Source organism: Salvelinus fontinalis, chromosome 26 (genome assembly GCF_029448725.1).
Source record: "Salvelinus fontinalis isolate EN_2023a chromosome 26, ASM2944872v1, whole genome shotgun sequence".
In the NCBI taxonomy this organism is placed as follows: domain Eukaryota; kingdom Metazoa; phylum Chordata; class Actinopteri; order Salmoniformes; family Salmonidae; genus Salvelinus; species Salvelinus fontinalis.
In genome coordinates this window covers 26355256-26374726 of record NC_074690.1, presented here as the reverse complement: position 1 = coordinate 26374726, position 19471 = coordinate 26355256, and the positions used below count along the sequence as shown (strand labels likewise).

Sequence of the window (19471 nt, the reverse complement as noted above, 5' to 3'; positions counted from 1 at the left end):
TAGCTGCGAAGGTGAACCCTGCCTGCATTGAATGAATGCACCCACACCAATAAAATAGTAGATGCAACAAAATGTAGAAAATCATTTATATCATGTTTTGTACTTACATCTAGGATAGTATTGTGTTTTTGTGAAGTATGTAATTGACTTTTTATTATTTTGTATACGTACAGTACTAGTCAGAAGTTTGGACACCCTACTCATTCAAGGGTTTTTCTTTATTTTTACTATTTTCTACATTGTAGAATAATAGTGAATACATCAAAACCATGAAATAACAGATATGGAATAATGTAGTAACCAAAAAGTGTTAAACAAATCTAAATATATTTTAGATTTTAGATTCTTTAAAGTAGCCACCCTTTGCCTTGAACTCTGTGAAGCATTTACTTAAACTCTGTGAAGCATTTATTTGGACTGCAGATTCTGAGGCTGGTAACTCTAATGAACTTATCCTCTGCAGCAGAGGTAACTCTGGGTCTTCCTTTCCTGTGGCGGTCCTCATGAGAGCCAGTTTCATCATAGTGCTTGATGGTTTGTACGACTGCACTTGAAGAAACTTTCAAAGTTCTTGAAATGTATCGCATTGACTGACCTTCATGTCTTTAAGTAGGGATTGACTGTCGTTTCTCTTTGCTTATTTGAGCTGTTTTTGCCATAATATGGACTTGGTCTTTTATAAAAATAGAGCTATCTTCTGTATACCAACCCTACCTTGTCACAACACAACTGATTGGCTCAAACACATTCAGAAGAAAAAAAATCCACAAATGTACTTTTAACAAGGCACACCTGTTAATTGAAATGCATTCCAGGCCATGAAGCTGGTTGAGAGAATGCCAAGAGTGTGCAAAGCTTTCATCAAGGCAAAGGGTGGCTACTTTGAAGAATCTCAAATATAAAATATATTTTGATTTGTTTAATAATGTTCTGGTTACTACATTATTCCACATGTGTTATTAAATAGTGTTGATGACTTCACTATTATTCTACAATGTAGAAATTAGCAAAAATAAAGAAAAATCCTTGAATGAGTATGTGTGTCCAAACTTTTGACTGGTACTGTATATACTTTCCACAAAAATCAGTCTGTAAAAATCTGCAAAGGTTAGATATTGACAGTGCCTAGAGAAAGCATTCACACCCCTTTACTTTTTCCATTTATTTTGTGTTAAAGACCCCATTTGAAATGGATTCAATTGAGATTTTGTGTCACTGGCCGATATGAAATACCCCATAATGTCAAAGTGGAATTATGTTTATAGACATGTTGACAAATTCATAAAAAATTAAAAGCTTAAATGTCTTGAGTCAATAAGTATTCAACCAATTTGTTATGGCAAGCCTAAATAAGTTCAGGAGTAAAAATGTGCTTAAAAACTCACATAATAAATTGCATGGACTCACTCTGCATGCAATAATAGTGCTTAACATGGCTGCAGGTAGCCTATTGGTTAAGAGCGTTGGGTCAGTAACCGAAAGGTGGAAAATCAGTCGATGTGCCCTTGAGCAAGGCACTTAACCCTAATTGCTCATGTAAGTCGTTCTGGAGGAGAGCGTCTGCTAAATTACTAAAATGTAAAATGTAAAAGGATTTTTGAATGACTACCTCATCTCTGTACCCCAAACATACGATTATCTGGAAGGTCCCTCAGTCAAGTAGTGAATTTCAAACACAGATTCAACCACAAAGGCCGGAGAAGTTTTCCAATGCCTCGCAAAGAAGGGCACCGATTGGTAGATGGGTTTAAAAAAAAGCAGACATTGTATATCCCTTTGACCATGGTGAAGTTATTAATTACACATTGGATGGTGTATCAATACACCCAGTCAATGCAAATATACGGGCATCTTTCCTAACTCAGTTTACGGAGAGTAAGGAAACCGGGCAGGGATTTCACCATGAGGCCAAAGGGGACTTTAAAACTGTTACAGAGTTAATGGCTTTGATAGGAGAACTGAGGATGAATCAACAACATTGTAGTTACTCCATAATACTAACCTTATTGACAGAGTGAAAAGAAGGAAGCCTGTACACAATAAAATGTAGCAAAGAAATTAACTGTCCTGAATGTCCTGAATACAAAGCATGATACAGTATATTTTGGCAAATCCAACACAACACATCACGGAGTACCACTGTTCATATTTTCAAGAATAGTGGTGGCTGCATCATGTTATGGATATGTGTGTCATCGGCAAGGACTATGGAGTTTTTTATGATAAAAAGAAACGGAATAGAGCTAAGCACAGGCAAAATCCTAGAGGAAAACCTAGTTCAGTATACTTTCCAACAAACACTGGGAGGCAAATCTCCACCCGGCACAGCCAGAAGAGGACTGGCCACCCCTCATAGCCTGGTTCCTCTCTGGGTTTCTTCCTAGGTTTTGGCCTTTCTAGGGAGATTTTCCTAGCCACCGTGCTTCTACACCTGCATTACTAGCTGTTTGGGGTTTTAGGCTGGGTTTCTGTACAGCACTTCGAGATATTAGCTGATGTACGAAGGGCTATATAAAATAAACTTGATTGAAACTTGATTGAAATGTACCTTTCAGCAGGACAATAACCTAAAACTCAAGTCCAAATATACACTGGAGTTGCTTACCAAGATGACATTGAATGTTCCTGAGTGGCCTAGTTACAGTTTTGACTTCGGCTTGAATATCTATGGCAAGACTTGAAAATAGCTGTCTAGCAATGATCAACAACAAATTAGACAGAAGAATTTAAATATTGCAAATATTGTACAATCCAGGTGTGCAAAGTTCTGAGAAACTTACCCAGAAAGACTCCTAGCTGTATTCGCTTCCAAAGGTGATTCTAACATGTATTGACTCAGGGGTGTGAATATTTATGTAAATGTATTTCTGTATTTCATTTTCAATACATTTGCAAAAAATGCATGACATTTTTTTCTCTCCACTTTATCGTTATGGGGTATTGTGTGTAGATGTGTGAGAGAAAAAAAATGATTTAATAAATGAATTCAGGTTGTAACACAAAAAAATGTGGAATAAGTCAAGGGGTATGAATACTTTCTGAAGGCACTATATGTTTTTTGGACGTAAAGTTGTCTTGACAAGCTGTGGAGTTAGTGGTGGTGACCATACCTGCCTCTCATGAAGTTCTGACAGCACACAGCAGAGGGCATGATCACCTCTGTCACACTCCTCATCAAGGCTCATTCACGTGACAAGCAAACCATCTCTGTCCATCCACGCTTTATACTAAAATCTCTTTATTCATTCATCTATTTTCTTACATTAGAAGCAATTGGTGTCCCTGTTTTTCCATATCTACTCTCATTCAGTCAAAGTGGAGTATTGTGCATGTAGGCCTGCACAGCGTTCACAGCAAATAATGTTTCCAGTGTTTTCACTTGTGGAACAGATTTATGAACAGTTCCCTGTTTAATTCAATTAAGATGGAAAAAGGCATACTCAGGCAGAGGAAAAATACTGGATATCTTGTAGAATACATTCGTTTCTCTCAAGGACCACCATGGCAAATGTTTATCCTTGCCTGTTCCTTCCCTTTCAAAACAACCTATCTGATTTGTATGTGCATTCATTTATCTCTATTTATGATATTTTTGTATATCACTGTAGCAAATTCATGCCAAGCAATGTTTTATTGTTAAAAAGGTTGGGGAAAATCCCAAAACAGAGGCTAGAGGTGCAATTATTATTATTTTTTGCCATGATGCTTAAAAAGTGAAAGGTACAAAAGTGCATAAAGTGAGAAGGTGGTTAGAAACTAAAGTTTATGTTACTTAATCATCATCAAGATAGAACCTACTCTCCGTCATCTCATACAAAAACAATATTAGTACCTTATTGTTGTTCTTGTGTCCTTCTTTCTGCCATAATTGGCATTTGAAACACAACAGAGACAGTATACCTCTCTGAAGTAGCCAATTCTTAATTACAACAAACAGCCAGAATGCATTCACTACTCACACAACAACAAGTAGCCCACACCTGCTACACATGTTTTATCCCTTTACTGTTGATTTCAATGGTTTGTCACTTGTTTTGCTGTGTTTGCAAAGCAACATTATAATTTCACTTGGTAAATTACCTATTAATAAAGGCCCTGTGCAGTTAAAAACATGATTTCCAGTTTTTTTTGTTCTTGATGCTATTTCCACACTATGAGGTTCGAAATAACACTCTGAAAATGTGAAAATGATATATAGACCTAAGATTGTTCTGCAATTAGGCAAACGTTCTATACATAACTTTTTTCAATTTATGAAAATGCTGTCAATTATTTTTGTTTGAAGTTGGATTGAACAGTGTAAAACAATCAGAATGGAGAAATCCCCATTGAAATCATGTATAATTTATGTTTTGCAACCCTAGGGCCATGCACTGCTCATAAAGCATATTTTATTATTAAAAAACATAAAATACCGTCAAATAACATTATACCATCAAAACTGTGAAAAATATCACCCTGCTCTATCCCCAAATAAATAGTTTACCTTTGACTGTTGATTGGGTTACCACATATTTTTTCTGTCACAGCATTCTATAATCACAAGGTTAGGTGGGAGAGGGCAGTGAATATTCCGTTTCAATCTAGCAAATTATGGTATAGATATCAACGTTTTTCCGAATGTAGTGCAGCTCATATTTTGTTTGTCTGTCCATTTCTTTCTGCAGACAAGCTCCCCAACCCATCCAGGATTGGTTCCCTGGGCATCCCGGAGCTGGACCCTAATGGACTACACAGACTGCAGTACCACTCTGTTCTTACGACCCAGATAGCCCCAGCACCAACTGACAAAGCTCCTATAGGTCAGATACCTGTAAGGACTACCAATGTCTTGTTTTTGTCATTCAGCCAATCACAGATAGATGAGTAGCCCTTGTCAATTGACAACTTCTTATAAATCTTTCAAAGGGCATGATTTAGCCACCACATGTACTGAAAAAGAGTAATATACTGTATAGACCCAAGATTGTTCTGCTATGGGAAAAAAGTTGTATACAGTTGAAGTCAGAAGATCACATACACCTTAGCCAAATATATTTAAACTCAGTTTTTCACAATTCCTGACATTTAATCCTGGTAAAAATTCCCTGTTTTAGGTCTGTTAGGATCACCACTTTATTTTAAGAATGTGAAATGTCAAAATAATATTAGAGAAAACTATTTATTTCAGCTTTTATTTCTTTCATCACATTCCCAGTGGGTCAGAAGTTTACATACACTCAATTAGTATTTGGTAGCATTGCCTTTAAATTGTTTAACTTGGGTCAAACTTTTCTGGTAGCCTTCCACAAGCTTCCTACAATAAGTTGGGTGAATTTTGGCCCATTCCTCCTGACAGAGCTGGTGTAACTGAGTCGGGTTTGTAGGCCTCCTTGCTCACACACACTTTTCCAGTTCTGCCCACAAATTGTCTATAGGATGGAGGTCAGGGCTTTGTGATGGCCATTCCAATACCTTGACTTTGTTGTCCTTAAGCCACAACTTTGGAAGTATGCTTGTGATCATTGTCCATTTGGAAGACCCATTTGCAACCAAGCTTTAACTTCCTGACTGATGTCTTGAGATGTTGCTTCAATATATCCACCTGATTTTCCTTCCTCATGTTGTCATCTATTTTGTGAAGGTCTCCAGTCCCACCTGCAGCAAAGCACCCCCACAACATGATGCTGCTACCCCCGTGCTTCATGGTTGGGATGGTGTTCTTCAGATTGCAAGCCTCCCCCTTTTTCCTCCAAACATAACAATGGTCATTATGGTCAAACAGTTCTATTTTTGTTTCATCAGACCAGAGGACATTTCTCCAAAATGTAGGATCTTTGTCCCCATGTGCAGTTGCAAACCGTAGTCTGGCTTTTTTATGGCGGTTTTGGAGCAGTGGCTTCTTCCTTGCTGAGCGGCCTTTCAGATTATGTCGATATAGGATTCTTTTTACTGACGATATAGATACTTTTGTAACTGTTTACTCCAGCATCTTCACAAGGTCCTTTGCTTCTGTTCTGGGATTGATATGCACATTTCGCACCAAAGTACGTTCATCTCTAGGAGACAGAACGCGTCTCCTTCATGAGCGGTATGACGACTGTGTCATCCCATGTTGTTAATACTTGCGTACTATTGTTTGTACAGATGAACGTGGTACCTTCAGGCTTTTGGAAATTGCTCCCAAGGATGACCCAGACTTGTTGAGGTCTACAATTTGTTTTCTGAGGTCTTTGCTGATTTCTTTTCATTTTCCCACGATGTCAAGCAAAGAGGCACTGAGTTTGAAGGTAGGACCTTGAAATGCATCCACAGGCCCACCTCCAATTGACTCAAATTATGTCAATTAGCCTATCAGAAGCTTCCAAAGCCATGACATAATTTTCTGGAATTTTCCAAGCTGTTTAAAGGCACAGTCAACTTAGTGTATGTAAACTTCTGACCCACTGGAATTGTGATACAGTGAATTCTAAGTGAAATAATCTGTCTGTAAACAATTGTTGGAAAAATTACCTGTGTCATGCACAAAGTAGATGTCCTAGCCGACTTGCCAAAACTATAGTTTGTTGACAAGAAATTTGTGGAGTGGTTGAAAAAATTGTTTTAATGACTCCAACCTAAGAGTATGTAAACGTCCGACTTCTACTGTAAATATGAATTTTTTCAGAGAGTGTAGTAGTTGACCCATGCCCTATAACCAATTAGTAGGAATTGTCAACGGGCAGGGCTATGGGTCTATCTGTGATTGACTGTATGACAATGTCAAAACACATTTGTACAGTGTGTAAGGGCAGTGGTCACCAACCATCCTCCTGGAGATCTATTCTCCGGTAGGTTTTCACTCCAACCATCACATAGCACAACAGATTCCGCCAAGTAAGTTCTTGTTAAGAAGCTAAGTGTAATTATGTGGGTGCAATAAGTATGAAATACTAACTCTTCCATCTTTCCTGTCACAGGATGTGATTATAGTTGACTATAGTAATGTCAGTGTTGGAGAAAGCTTGTGATGACGATGTAAATAAAACCACTACTTGTTTCTATTTTATACCATCGATGACCACTTTGTTGCTTCTCTATACCTCCTATTCGATTATGTTTAGCTAACACCCTCTTACTTTCACCATAACCTGTTTTCCTCTCAAAGAAACACCTTGAGCACATGTAAAACAAGTACTTACAAACTTTCATTCTAACCTTGTTTACGGACTGTTTATGATGTTATGTAAATAACTGACAAGAGAATGTATCTTGAATGACAACAACCTTTCATTGCAGTCTGGTTTCTTTGTTCAACTTTCAACAGCAGAAAACATAAAAAAAATTGTAATTGAAGAGTGTTTACGCATATTTTTTTTAAATAAGTTAAAATCTCCAGTATCATCACAAAGTCTAATTCGTAAAATTATTAAATAGACTTTGTGATGATACTGAAGATTATACCATATAATCTGCCGTCTATTCATTGCAGAATGCAATGAGTATAGGCCAGGATGGTCCACCATTCAAACAGGCTGTTCTGGCCCTGCATCTTCTGGTGATCCATTGAAAACTGTACAACAATGATATAGCAAATTAAGATGCATTATGTATGCCTTCTGTAATGATGACAAGACAAGGTAGCCAACTCACCTATGGAAGTTTGTTGTTTTCAGGGTCCAATTCCAGCTCCAACTGACAGGTAGAATACGATGTGCCTTTGTTGTTGTTTTTTTTGAAGGGTTGGGCTCTAGACCATCCTATCAGCCAATCAGGGCTGTGAATGTAAATATCACATTTCATATTCAAATGTTTTTCCTAACAGACTGAGCAGTTCAGTGGCTCAGAGATGATGATTAAACATATATTTTTGAGTTATATATAAAAAAAGATAAACACACACAATTAATTATTAGACATAAAGTGATGATTTAACAATAGAAAGACCGCATGGGGCTTTAAGTTACATTTGCCTCCAAACAATTGTGGGCCCCCTCTTTCATTTTCTACCAATGCTCTTGAAAGGGTCCCCCCCCCCCTCCCTCTCTCCATTTGTCCATCCAGCACATCAGGTTGGATTTTCCCCCATTCCTTTTCTGGTCACTCAGATAGGGGTTGGGGTTGGGCAAGCTCAAATGAAGGATAATCTCCTAAAGGTCCTTTGCAGTGGGGGATGAGGCCCGGCAGCAGCCATTCACTTTTTTTTACACCGTTGCAGCTGGATCTCAAAGCACTTCGATAAAAAGCGGAATGTTTTGCAGGCAGATCCTCAGGCTGGTTGCGGAATTCTTGCCTCCCACTGTTAGGAACCTTTTTACCCCTTAAGGGGCCCCTGCCATAACCGCCAGTTGCTTCTAGCTGGGCTGTTTGCAAATTGAACCTGACAAAAACAGTGGGGGTGAAAAAATGGGTGCATTTAGACGTAAAACAGCTGCAAATCTACGTTTGATCAATAAAGAGGTATGATTTCTAGTAAGTTAGTTACATGAGTGATATGGTCCAAATTCTATTACTTTGTGAGCTCTGTTGGACTGGTAGCACACACACCTGCACAGCTGAAATCTTTTATTATTACAATGGCATTGTTCACTGTGAAAAAAATACATTATAGCCGAATCAGTAAGAATCTCACTCAAACTAACTTGCAAGGCTGCATGCAAGCTGGCTACTACGTGTTTGTTAACCAATTGCTTAGTTGCAGGAAACATTTAAATAAGCAGAATTTAATAAAGTAACTGTAACAAAATGAGTTTGTTCAAATCTAAAGACACATGTCACCCGCCCCACGCAATATTAGTGTTCTAAGTGTTGACAGGTGATCGTGATCAGGTCACGATCAGATGTGAGCATGGAGAGATGGTTCAGGGACTTCCTATAGCAGTCCCGTGGTGTCATTCCTGAAAGATTGATAGTAGAGTGGACCACAATCCCATCAATATGGCCAATGCTAAGCAGCTTCAATATCCAGATACAATTACAGTAGGCCTATTTACAACAGTTTGGAAACCATTATCATCTAATTTGGTAGTTACTTGGTCTTATCAAAGTTCTAAAGGACAGTTCATTCCTGGACAACAGGGCCATGAGAAGAAAACCCACAAATTCAACCACACATAATGGCAGTAAAACAAAAGTTAAGGGGCCAACCCACATCTAATAGTATGTACAAGTCCATTTTTGTAGTTGAATGTCCTACCTCAAATATTATAATAATATTTTTGTACTAAGGCAAAGTCATCAACACAGTTACATTTAGAGAGACTCCCACATAAGATGATGCATATATTTATCATTAAAGTTAAAGCCCTTCTTACACTATTACCGTGGCACCAAGCTAATTAATTTAAAGAATGGGGCATGGTTTATATAAGGCAAGTTACAACTAAATGCAAGTGGTATTTTCTATTGCAATTAGAGTTGACTTGGCAAACAAATCTCAAGATCAGAGTAAAATAGTTTTTGTTTATCTTATGTATTAATGCTGTAAAAAAAAGAATAAGTAAAAAATAGCTCAGGTTTCTGCTGTAGAGGTTTTCAAGCATCCTCAAGACCCCCAACTCTGGTTTGCTCAGTTTGCAGGTGCATCACATTATATAGCACTAGTGATTCCAAGCATGAGAACCCCTAGTTTTTATAATACGAACTTTACCTGCATACATAACAATTTAGGCTATATAGGCATGCTCGTTTTTATTCCAATTAATTAAATACATAGGTTTATCCTTTGTGTCTGTAAACTACTTTTCTCATGTGTCAAACAGATGTGCCGTGTGTGAGAGAGTGGTGTTCAGATGGTGTGAGACTCAGACAGAATCACTGTTCAGTGGCTGTTGTGCACTAGCCTATTCATAAAAGTGCCTCAAAGAATACGGTTAAGGAGGACGGACAGTGCATACAACTCGACGTCAACTGTGTGTAGAGTGACTGCCTGAATAGAGAGGTTTACTTTCCTCACTTACTGTATGTGTGTAGGGGCAGGGTTAGTGATGTCAGTCTGAAAGTACCAGATAAAACGTTTCAGCGCGTTGTTTTGATCTTGTGAATAGGCTGTGGAAGAGGGCGAGACTGGCGGTTCATCTGCGCAGAAAATATATTAACAATTTCAAATGGGGATACAAGAGGACTTTACGCGCGCTTGAAGGTGATTTAACGAACAATTTTTCTTTGGAAAGTCTATTACCAGGATCAGCATTTAGTCTGATTCCCATTTACTTGCACTCATCTATTGTCTCATACCTTGTATTGTTACTTTGCAACTAAATGCAGAGAAAGAAAATAGCAAGAACAATAGACAATAGTTTATGGTTAGCTTACTTATATTTCTGCCATTGTGTCGCCTAATGACTGCATTTCATTTAATTTCACCTGAGGTTAATATTTCAATAAAGCTTATCTTTACTGTATATGACTTTACAGTATAGCCCTTGAATTATAAATATTGTCTTAAAAGCATCAGCCAGCTTGTTCATTATTTTTGGCCAACCCTGCATCCTACTCACTGGGTGAATGTTAGGTTAACAACAACGGGCACTATCGAAACAGCGCACAAGGGGGAGATTGGTGGCAAGACCTGAAATAACCTTTATTTTGCCAGGTATGGATGAAAACATTGAAAGCATTACTTGAATGGGCCTATACTGAAAGAAGATAAAGAGAAAACCCACCAGTGACAATAGAATTCCCACTGAATTCTTTGGACAAACACGTCAACATAGTAGACATATTTCAAAAATGAATTCCAAATTCTAAATTGATGCTGCAAATACAGTAGCCTAATAACAATAGTTTCCTCATTTGTGTTCAATCAGGCGGTATCATGGCAGGCTGCTCTGACCGTCACTTTCCTTAATAGGCATGACCCGTTTACAGTGTAGCAGGTTTCAAAGGCGAGTTGATGTGATGCGCGCAGGTGAGGCTAGATGTGAGTCAAGTTGACGTTTTCCTTTGACCGGTGAAATAGCCAGAAGCTTTTATAAACCAAATATAAATTGAACCTCAATATGCAATAGCCTGAAGATTTTGCACTGTCAACGTCACATACTGCTACAGTTCCGCCCTTTGAGTGCACTCTATTTAGCTGCGTTTTGAAGTCGAGAAGTAAAACTGGCATCTGAGGAAAATAGGTGCGACAAACCTGCCTTGTAAACACATGTGAATTAAAGTGTTAGTCTAAGTAAATGTTTGATAAAGGGCATTGAATGCAGTGCACTAAATAGACCAGCCCAAACCAAAATAGGTAATTGCTTATGCAAAACATAGGCTACCTGCTTAAAAAGTTTTAATCCTTGGATTTATTATAATACTATTATTTTAGAAATATACAGAGTTACCCAGTTATCATTTAATGGGGAATATGTGTTTTAATCAAATCAGATCTTGTTGCTAGTTTATTCAACTTTTATATCTTAGAAGGAATAAACTAAAAACATTCCAAAATATCAATTCCAAATCTAAACTCCAAAATGTTGTGTCTCAGACTACTGGCTGTTGTCCTCATAATGATCAATACTTGGTTGCTAAACTCTGCTCAATCAGATCATATCCAAAAGTACAAACGCACATTGGCTCAGAGAGCTGACAGTGAAGTGGCTCACTTAGCAAGTGAACAGTGCAGGTCCACTCGACAGCCGAGACAAGTAACATACTCAGCATCAGTTCTACATCTCCCTCCAGTGGCTCACCCAAGCAGATACACCACAAGGCAAAGAGGTCTCTATCATATAGGTCCTCTTGAGAAGTCCTCTTGTTCAGGTGGGTGCAATTCTGATGCTAATTCTAACCCAGGACTGCATAGTGCCTCTCATTGGGGCAATGGTGAGAAGAAGGTTAATCGGGGAAACTCTGAGGCAGTGCTACCCAAAGACAAGGAGAGACATGTTAAGAGTATGGGGTTGGTCAGTTCTCCTCACCTCGACTCCAGTAGAAAGCCTCCCAGTCAGCCTAAGGTGACAGTTGATTCAAACAGTGACAATGACAAACCAGAGGTTGATGGTGTGCGCTCTGAGGGCCCAGACAAGCAGTTGCCGCTCAAGAAGCAGCAGAGAGTTCCGACTGACACGCCCACCTTCCACAGAAGGGTCCGCCGTAGCCCGGCAGTCTCCAATGGTGAAGACAGTCGGGCAGCTTTCCCTGAAAGCATAGTAAACTCCCGGGGGATATTCTCTACGTTTCGACAGCTCAGTGACTATTCTGCTGAGAGTGAGGACTACCCTGGGGATCAGGAGGGACCACCTAACCCCGGCCCCGCCAGAATGTTGTGGGGTGCCCAGATCCCAGATGTCCACCCTAAGTGGATGTCTGCTTTGTACTTTAATGGACAGAAGGAACAACTGAGGGTCAATCCAACAGCTGGTATTGAGCTTCCTCGGGCTAAGTTCAGTGTTGAACTGTGGGTCAAACCAGAGGGTGGGCAGACTAACCCAGCCATCATAGCAGGTGAGTGATATTCCACAACATTCTCTCTCTCTCTCTCTCTCTCTCTCTCTCTCTCTCTCTCTCTCTCTCTCTCTCTCTCTCTCTCTCTCTCTCTCTCTCTCTCTCTCTCTCTCTCTCTCTCTCTCTCTCTCTCTCTCTCTCTCTCTCTCTCTCTCTCTCTCACATGACATGGTTGGGAAGATGAGAGGAATTGGGAAATCAGCCGTTATGTGGTGCAAATGGGTTTTAACTTAGAAATGTGGGTCATTTTTGGTTGACACATTGATCAATGAGATTTGAACTTTTATTCACCACTCAATAAGACAGCCAGAAGTTTGTTGAATTCCCAATTTGTTATCACTATGCTTTCAACCATCTAAAACCACAACCAAATTGCAATGGGCATTTTTGTTGTTGTGATTTTTGGTTTAGTTGTCATCTAAATGTGTTAACACTGGACTTTCAACCATTTCAAAGCACAAAAAAAGTTAAAATGGGAATACAATGTTAGATATTTTGTATTTATACAGCAACTTAATGTGTTATTACTGTTCTTCATCAAATAGCACAAACAAATTACCTGGATTGTAGTTTACATTAAAAGTACATAGTGCAAATGATCGATGCAGATCGAGATTCTACACAGATATTTATATTGTGTAGATCTCAGTGGAGGCTGCAGAGGGGAGGACAGCTCATAATAATGGCTGGAATGGAGCGCATGGAATGGCATCAAACACATGGAAACTATGTGTTTGATGTATTTGATACCTTTCCACCTATTCCGCTCCAGCCACTACCACGAGCCCGTCCTCCCCAATTAAGGTTCCAACAACCTGTGGTAGATCTCCACAGACCTGCAACCTTTGCATGCTATCTTGAACATGCACGCTTTCTATAATTACATAATAATACTTTTCTAGTTACAGTTACCTCAACATGTGGCCATGGATGAGTTAATAATTTTAAGGTTAAATACAATTTGTTTGTAAGATAGCCTTAACTATAGGCTATTTACTGTATTACATAAGTCTTATCCAAATGTTAGGTTGACAATGGAACCAAATATCAAGATTTAAAGGAGATGTATCTAATGCTTGGATAGTTTAATCAGAGCCACTGCCTTAACCCTATTCTTTAACTTTTATTTTTGGTTTAGTTGGGGATGTGAATCAAGTTAATAGGCTATTTACCGTATTGAAAAAGTGAATGTGAATTGTGTGTGGTTGTCAACACAACCAAATATTAACGTTTAAGGAGATGTATATTTTGTGCCACTGACTTAGTCTGACTTTAATTCCAGTCTACAAATGAATAATTGATATGTTGGAATCGCATCTCTATCTCAACCAAAAATCTAAGTTCAAAAATAGGACTTAATCAAATCAAACTTTAAAGGCACGTTAAATAAAGTTTGATTTGATTTAGTCCTGTTATTTAACTTAGAATTTTGGTTGAAATGGAGACTTGAATCTAACCTATTCATTATTAACTTGAAGATTACATTTGACATCAACCAAAACTTTAGGCCTATATGTATTGTCCATTTTTAGTTGAACCCCGGGTTGATCTAAAACAATATCTGTTGATAACTTTGCAAATGTTAAATAGGCCAAAATATTATTATTATATATGACTTATAGAGTATAGTTACATTTCATTTGCTCAGTTAAACCTACCATTTGGAATGACTTCGATAGCAACAATGGATCTATTTAGTTATTATGAGATCTCTCAATAATCATTCTCACGGTAGCACATTGATCCATTGCCACATGTGATGAAAAGTTCAATTAATACATTTTAAGTTATCCCAATCATTGGATTAATATCAAAACTAAATTCCTTTTTACAAGCCGTTTCCTCTGCTGTCTGTCTGTGAATGATCTAGATGCACTATTGTAAAGTGGCTGTTCCACTGGATGTCATAAGGTGAATGCACCAATTTGTAAGTCGCTCTGGATAAGAGCGTCTGCTAAATGACTTAAATGTAAAATGTAAAATAAATCAAAGATGTCTAGTCTAGTTTAAAACTTCAAAAGGGAGGAGTAAACTGAATTGCAAGGTTTATGTGGAGGTTCAATTTAAATAACATTGTTATTGATAGTGTAATCTCCTCGTATCCTGCAGGCGATATACCCACTCTAGTCCAACAGCAGAATAAGGCTAAGGGTTGAAGGCAATATGATATAGGCAATTAATTATTCATTATTTCACTGCATGAATGTAGAAAATCAAGAAAAGAATCACAGTATTATTTGTATTGGGATGTAATTTATTGAATGATGTGGGAAAGAGCCAGGATCAATGATTGAACCAGGGACTTCTCATATGTTAAACTAACATGCTACTGAAGGGGGTTAGGCAACCACAAGTCCACAAGAGCCACAATGCCTGCAGGTTTTCATACTTGTCTTTTAACCAGGACTGGAGGAAGCAGCTGGGTACAATTGCTCAATTAAGGCTAGGATTCAATCCGATCGCGCTTTGTCGGCTATGTGCCATTTAAAGGTCATTTTCCGGTTGAACCGGCATATGCAGCGTTTACCGTGAATGCGGTCTCCGCGAACGCAGGAACAGTGCCTTTAAAAAGTGCATAGCCGACAAGTGTGATCAGATTGAATCCCTGCCCAAGAATCATCAAGAATAGAACCCCCCTTACCAACCCATCTATCTATGCAATTGCAATTCTGAAAATAGCCACACTTAATAGTTGTGTTTAGTAGGACTGTAGATACACTCTTAGATAAAATGGTTCCACATGGGTTCTTCGGCTGTCCCCATAGGATAACATTTTTTTATTTTTTTATTCCAGGTAGAACCATTTTTGGTTCCAGACAGAACCCCTTTGGGATCAATATAAAAACCCTCTGTGGAAAGGGTTCTACATTGAATCCAAAAGGGTTCTACCTGGAATCAAGAGGGTTCTCCCTGGAACCAAAACAGGTTTTTCAAAGGGTTCTGCTAGATAGCATCTTTTTTGCTAAGAGTGAAGCTACACTACTCATTTGGGAATTGCTCATGTTTCCACCTCCTTTTAGTTTCCCTTTTTATTTTATTTGTATATCCTCGTCACATGTCACTTATATTCATCATGACCTACAAGCTTTGGCCTCAATCTTTAGTGACCCTTATGTGACATTTCACAAATTAGTTTATTCCACAATTATATTATCACTTTTTTTTCTATTAAAATAATGGATTTCTGAACTGGGTTTGATTGGCAAAATTAACATTTTAACAGATAAATTACAAACTAGTTTTATCCTCTACTCTTATAAATCTGCCTCTCTATTGTTGCCAGATAATAATACAGTATCAAGACTTTTACTTGGCAGAGATGCTGTGTTCTAACCACTACGTTGAGTGAATTAAATGCTTAACCATGATATTGGCCAACCCTCCTGAGGGATATTTTCATACCATTTCCCAGCTTTCTTTTCAATATCCCAAAAATGTCACGTTTTTGTGTGTACAGTGTGTATGGAAGGAAGGTGAAGGGGTTCCCTGACCTTTAGCTGTCCCGGCATAGAGCATCTGGAAGCCAGATGTGAGTCTCTCTTTTTGAAAAACAGCTGGGAATCAGTGCCTTGTTTAGGGAAATACCTTCAACCCCTCAACTTTCTGGGTAATTTGGCTTTAATTACATTGGAAGAGGATGCTCAATGTTTATGTCTTTTTACAAAATAATATTTGTCTTCCTTTTGTGTAGGGGTTTTTGACAACTGCTCCTACTCCTTCAGTGAGAAAGGATGGTCAGTAGGTATTCGGACAGTAGAACCCGGGGGGAGAAAAGATGCCAGATTCTTTTTTACACTTCGTACTGACCGCGCTCCCAAAGCAACGACTATCTATGGGCATCAGCGCTACCACCCTAACTCCTGGACTCACCTGATGGCCAGCTACAATGGTCACAATATGACCCTCTACATAGATGGTGCCAAGGTTGCGGAGAGCCGTTTGCAGTCTGGTAACCTCTACAGCCCATTCATGGAGACCTGTCGAACACTTCTTCTCGGTGGGGACCAATCAGACCTTGGGCACAACTTCCGAGGGCACATCGGAGGTATTGTGTTATGGGTGCTTCCTCGCACTCACGAGGACCTCCTGAAAGGGCGCTCTCAGATTGATAAGAGGGAACCAAACCTCGCTCTCTGGGCTGACTTCTCTGAGGTAGAGCAACATTGGAGTCCTCATAAGGACGGCTACCACCCGTCCATAGTCATTATCCCTATCCCTGAGCTGGAACATGTGTCCCCCTTCGTGCCCCCTCCCTGTGGCTTAACAGCCTGTGACAACACAGACATCATCCTCGGCTACAATAACCACTGGCAGCTGCGCACAGAGAAGAGGATCAGCTACCGCATTGTCAACATCTGTAACGACGACGGAAGTCGTCCCACCGTCTCCCAGGCCCAGATCCAGCAGCAGCACCAGGCACTTGTCGAAGCCTTCCGTCCCCACAACATCAGCTTGGAGCTGAGCACGCATACCATCCAGAACACATCTCTACGCCAGCGCTTCATCCTAAGCAACTGCCGGATCAGTAAGATTGGTAACAGGCACTGTGATGCGGAGTGTGACCACCCACTGACGGGCCATGATGGTGGGGACTGTCTGCGCCTGGGGCCCTGCTACAACTGGAAGAGGCGGGACGGGGTCTGCAACACAGAGTGCAACAGCATCCACTATGACTTCGATGATGGGGACTGTTGTGATCCGGAATGCACGGATGTCCTGAAGACCTGCTTCGACCCAGAGTCCCCAGACAGGTGAGATAATTTCTTTCAAAAAAGTTTGGGGCAGGAATCATCAACCCTGCTCCTGGAAATCACTGGTCTATGAGTTTCTCCTGTAAAACTTTACATTAGGTGCTTTTATACCTGTGCTCTTATATCTGTAATTACTTTAGTAAGTAGGGAAAAAATATGAATAGTTGCTGCGTAGGGCAGTTGTCCCAATCGTTTAGACATACAGTAGTAATGAGTCACAAACAATACCTTTATGCATTTTGGGGTCCAGAGCAATCTTCTATCTAATATCAAATTAAATTAATCTGTTTATAATGATGTTCTTTACTAGTACTGACAAAGAAAAAAATTGGTTTTGTCTCTGTCATCCTTAGCCTTCCTTAGCTGCCGCAACCAAAAAAGTATTTTGCTGCCTGCCCCTGTAATTATTATGGGACTTTGTGCATGTTGTGAGTTTTTAACGATAATGGCGGTAATGATATTGAGGTTCTACAGAGACCTTGGGAGCTTAACGCCTAATTAGCGATATCTTGATTTACTAAAGAGGCCTTAAGTGTCTTCAAGGCACACAAATTTAAACTCTGGAACAGTTTCTGAAAGCAAGTGAAACTGGGAATGGAAAGAGAAGCCAAAGTATACAGTTATTATGGCTAAACAATGAAAGCAGAAGTCTCCTCCGCTCCGTTCTATTCATTTTGACAGGCAGGCTTATTTGCGTTTCAAACAAAACACATGATGTATTGCCATAATATCTTTTTTGCTTAATAGTGCACAGCATGTAGGTAGAAATACTAAACTTGAGTATGTTGTCTGATCCATTTCACAGATGTGAGAGATCAATAGACCATCTATATACATATAAAGTTTGGACAACCCTACTCATTCAAGGGGTTTTCTTTATTTTTACTATTTTCTACATTGTAGAATAATAGTGAAAACATCAAAACTATGAAATAAAACATACGGAATCATGTAGTTGGTTACTTAATACACATATGGAATTATCGTGTAGTAACCAAAAAAGTGTTAAAAAAATCAAAATATATTTAATATTTGAGATTCTTCAAAGTAGCCACCCTTTGCCTTGATGACAGATTTGCACACTATTGGCATTCTCTCCACCAGCTTCACCTGGAATGCCTTTCCAACAGTTTGAAGGAGTTCCCACATATGCTGAGCACTTGTTGGCTGCTTTTCCTTTACTCTGCTGTCCAACTCATCCCAAACCATATCAATTGGGTTGAGCTCGTGTGACTGTGGAGGCCAGGTCATATGATGCAGCACTCCATCACTCTCCTTCTTGGTCAAATAGCCCTTACACAGACTGGAGGTGTGTTAGGTCACTGTCCTGTTGAAAAACAAATGATAATCCCACTAAGCGCAAAACAGATGGGGTGGCATATTGCTGCAGAATGCTGTGGTAGCCATGCTGGTTAATTGTGCCTTGATTTCAAAATAAATCACTGACAGTGTCACCAGCAACGCACCCCCACACCATCACACTTCTTCCTCCATGCTTCACGGTGGGAACCACACATGCAGAGATCATCCGTTCACCTACTCTGCGTCTCACAAAGACACAGGGTTTGGAAGAAAAAATCTCAAATTTGGACTCATCAGATCGAAGGACAGATTTCCACCAGTCTAATGTCCATTGCTTGTGTCTCTTGACCCAAAAAAGTATCTTCTTATTATTGGTGTCCTTTAGTAGTGGTTTCTTTGTAGCAATTCGACCACGAAGACCTAATTCACGCAGTTTCCTCTGAACAAAAATCCATATTGGGCTTTACAATCATTTACAAAAGACTTAGAAATCTATTTCAAATTACAAAAAATAAAATGACAGTAAGGATCTTTAAAAAGAACGTGCAGTGTTTTGTGTTGACGGTTGTACAGATGTGTCTGTTAACTCTGTGAAGCATTTATTTGGGCTGCAATTTCTGAGGCTGGTAACTCGAATGAACTTATCCTCTGCAGCAGAGGTAACTCTGGGTCTTCCTTTCCTGTGGCAGTTCTCATGAGAGCCAGTTTCCTCACAGCGCTTGATGGTTTTTGCGACTGCATTTGAAGAAACGTTCAAAGTTCTTAACATTTTCCGGATTGACTGACCTTCATGTTTTAAAGTAATGATGGACTGTCATTTCGCTTTGCTTTTTTGAGCTGTTCTTGCCATAATATGGACTAGGTCTTTTACCAAATAGGGCTATCTTCTGTATACCACCCCTACCTTGTCACAACACAACTGATTGGCTCAAATGCATTAAGAAGGAAATAGATTCTACAAAATAACTTTTAACAAGGCACACCTGTTCATTGAAATGCATTCCCGGTGACTACCTCATGAAGCT

The 19471-nt window shown here is 39.3% G+C and overlaps 1 protein-coding gene across 2 annotated transcripts in view; it reads left to right on the top strand.

Annotated features, from left to right (window-relative positions):
* Nucleotides 1-9871: 9871 nt before the first annotated feature.
* Nucleotides 9872-19471, top strand: part of LOC129824014 (pappalysin-2-like) — a 66949-nt gene continuing 57349 nt past the window's right edge. The window contains exons 1-2 of one of the 2 annotated variants that reach the window (XM_055883270.1): nucleotides 9872-12393; nucleotides 16085-17144. In XM_055883270.1, the coding sequence (XP_055739245.1) occupies nucleotides 11421-12393; nucleotides 16085-17144 (2033 nt within the window). In that variant the 5' untranslated portion in view covers nucleotides 9872-11420. The remainder of the gene's footprint in view (nucleotides 12394-16084; nucleotides 17145-19471) is intronic. The other variant, XM_055883271.1, reaches the window with a different exon arrangement.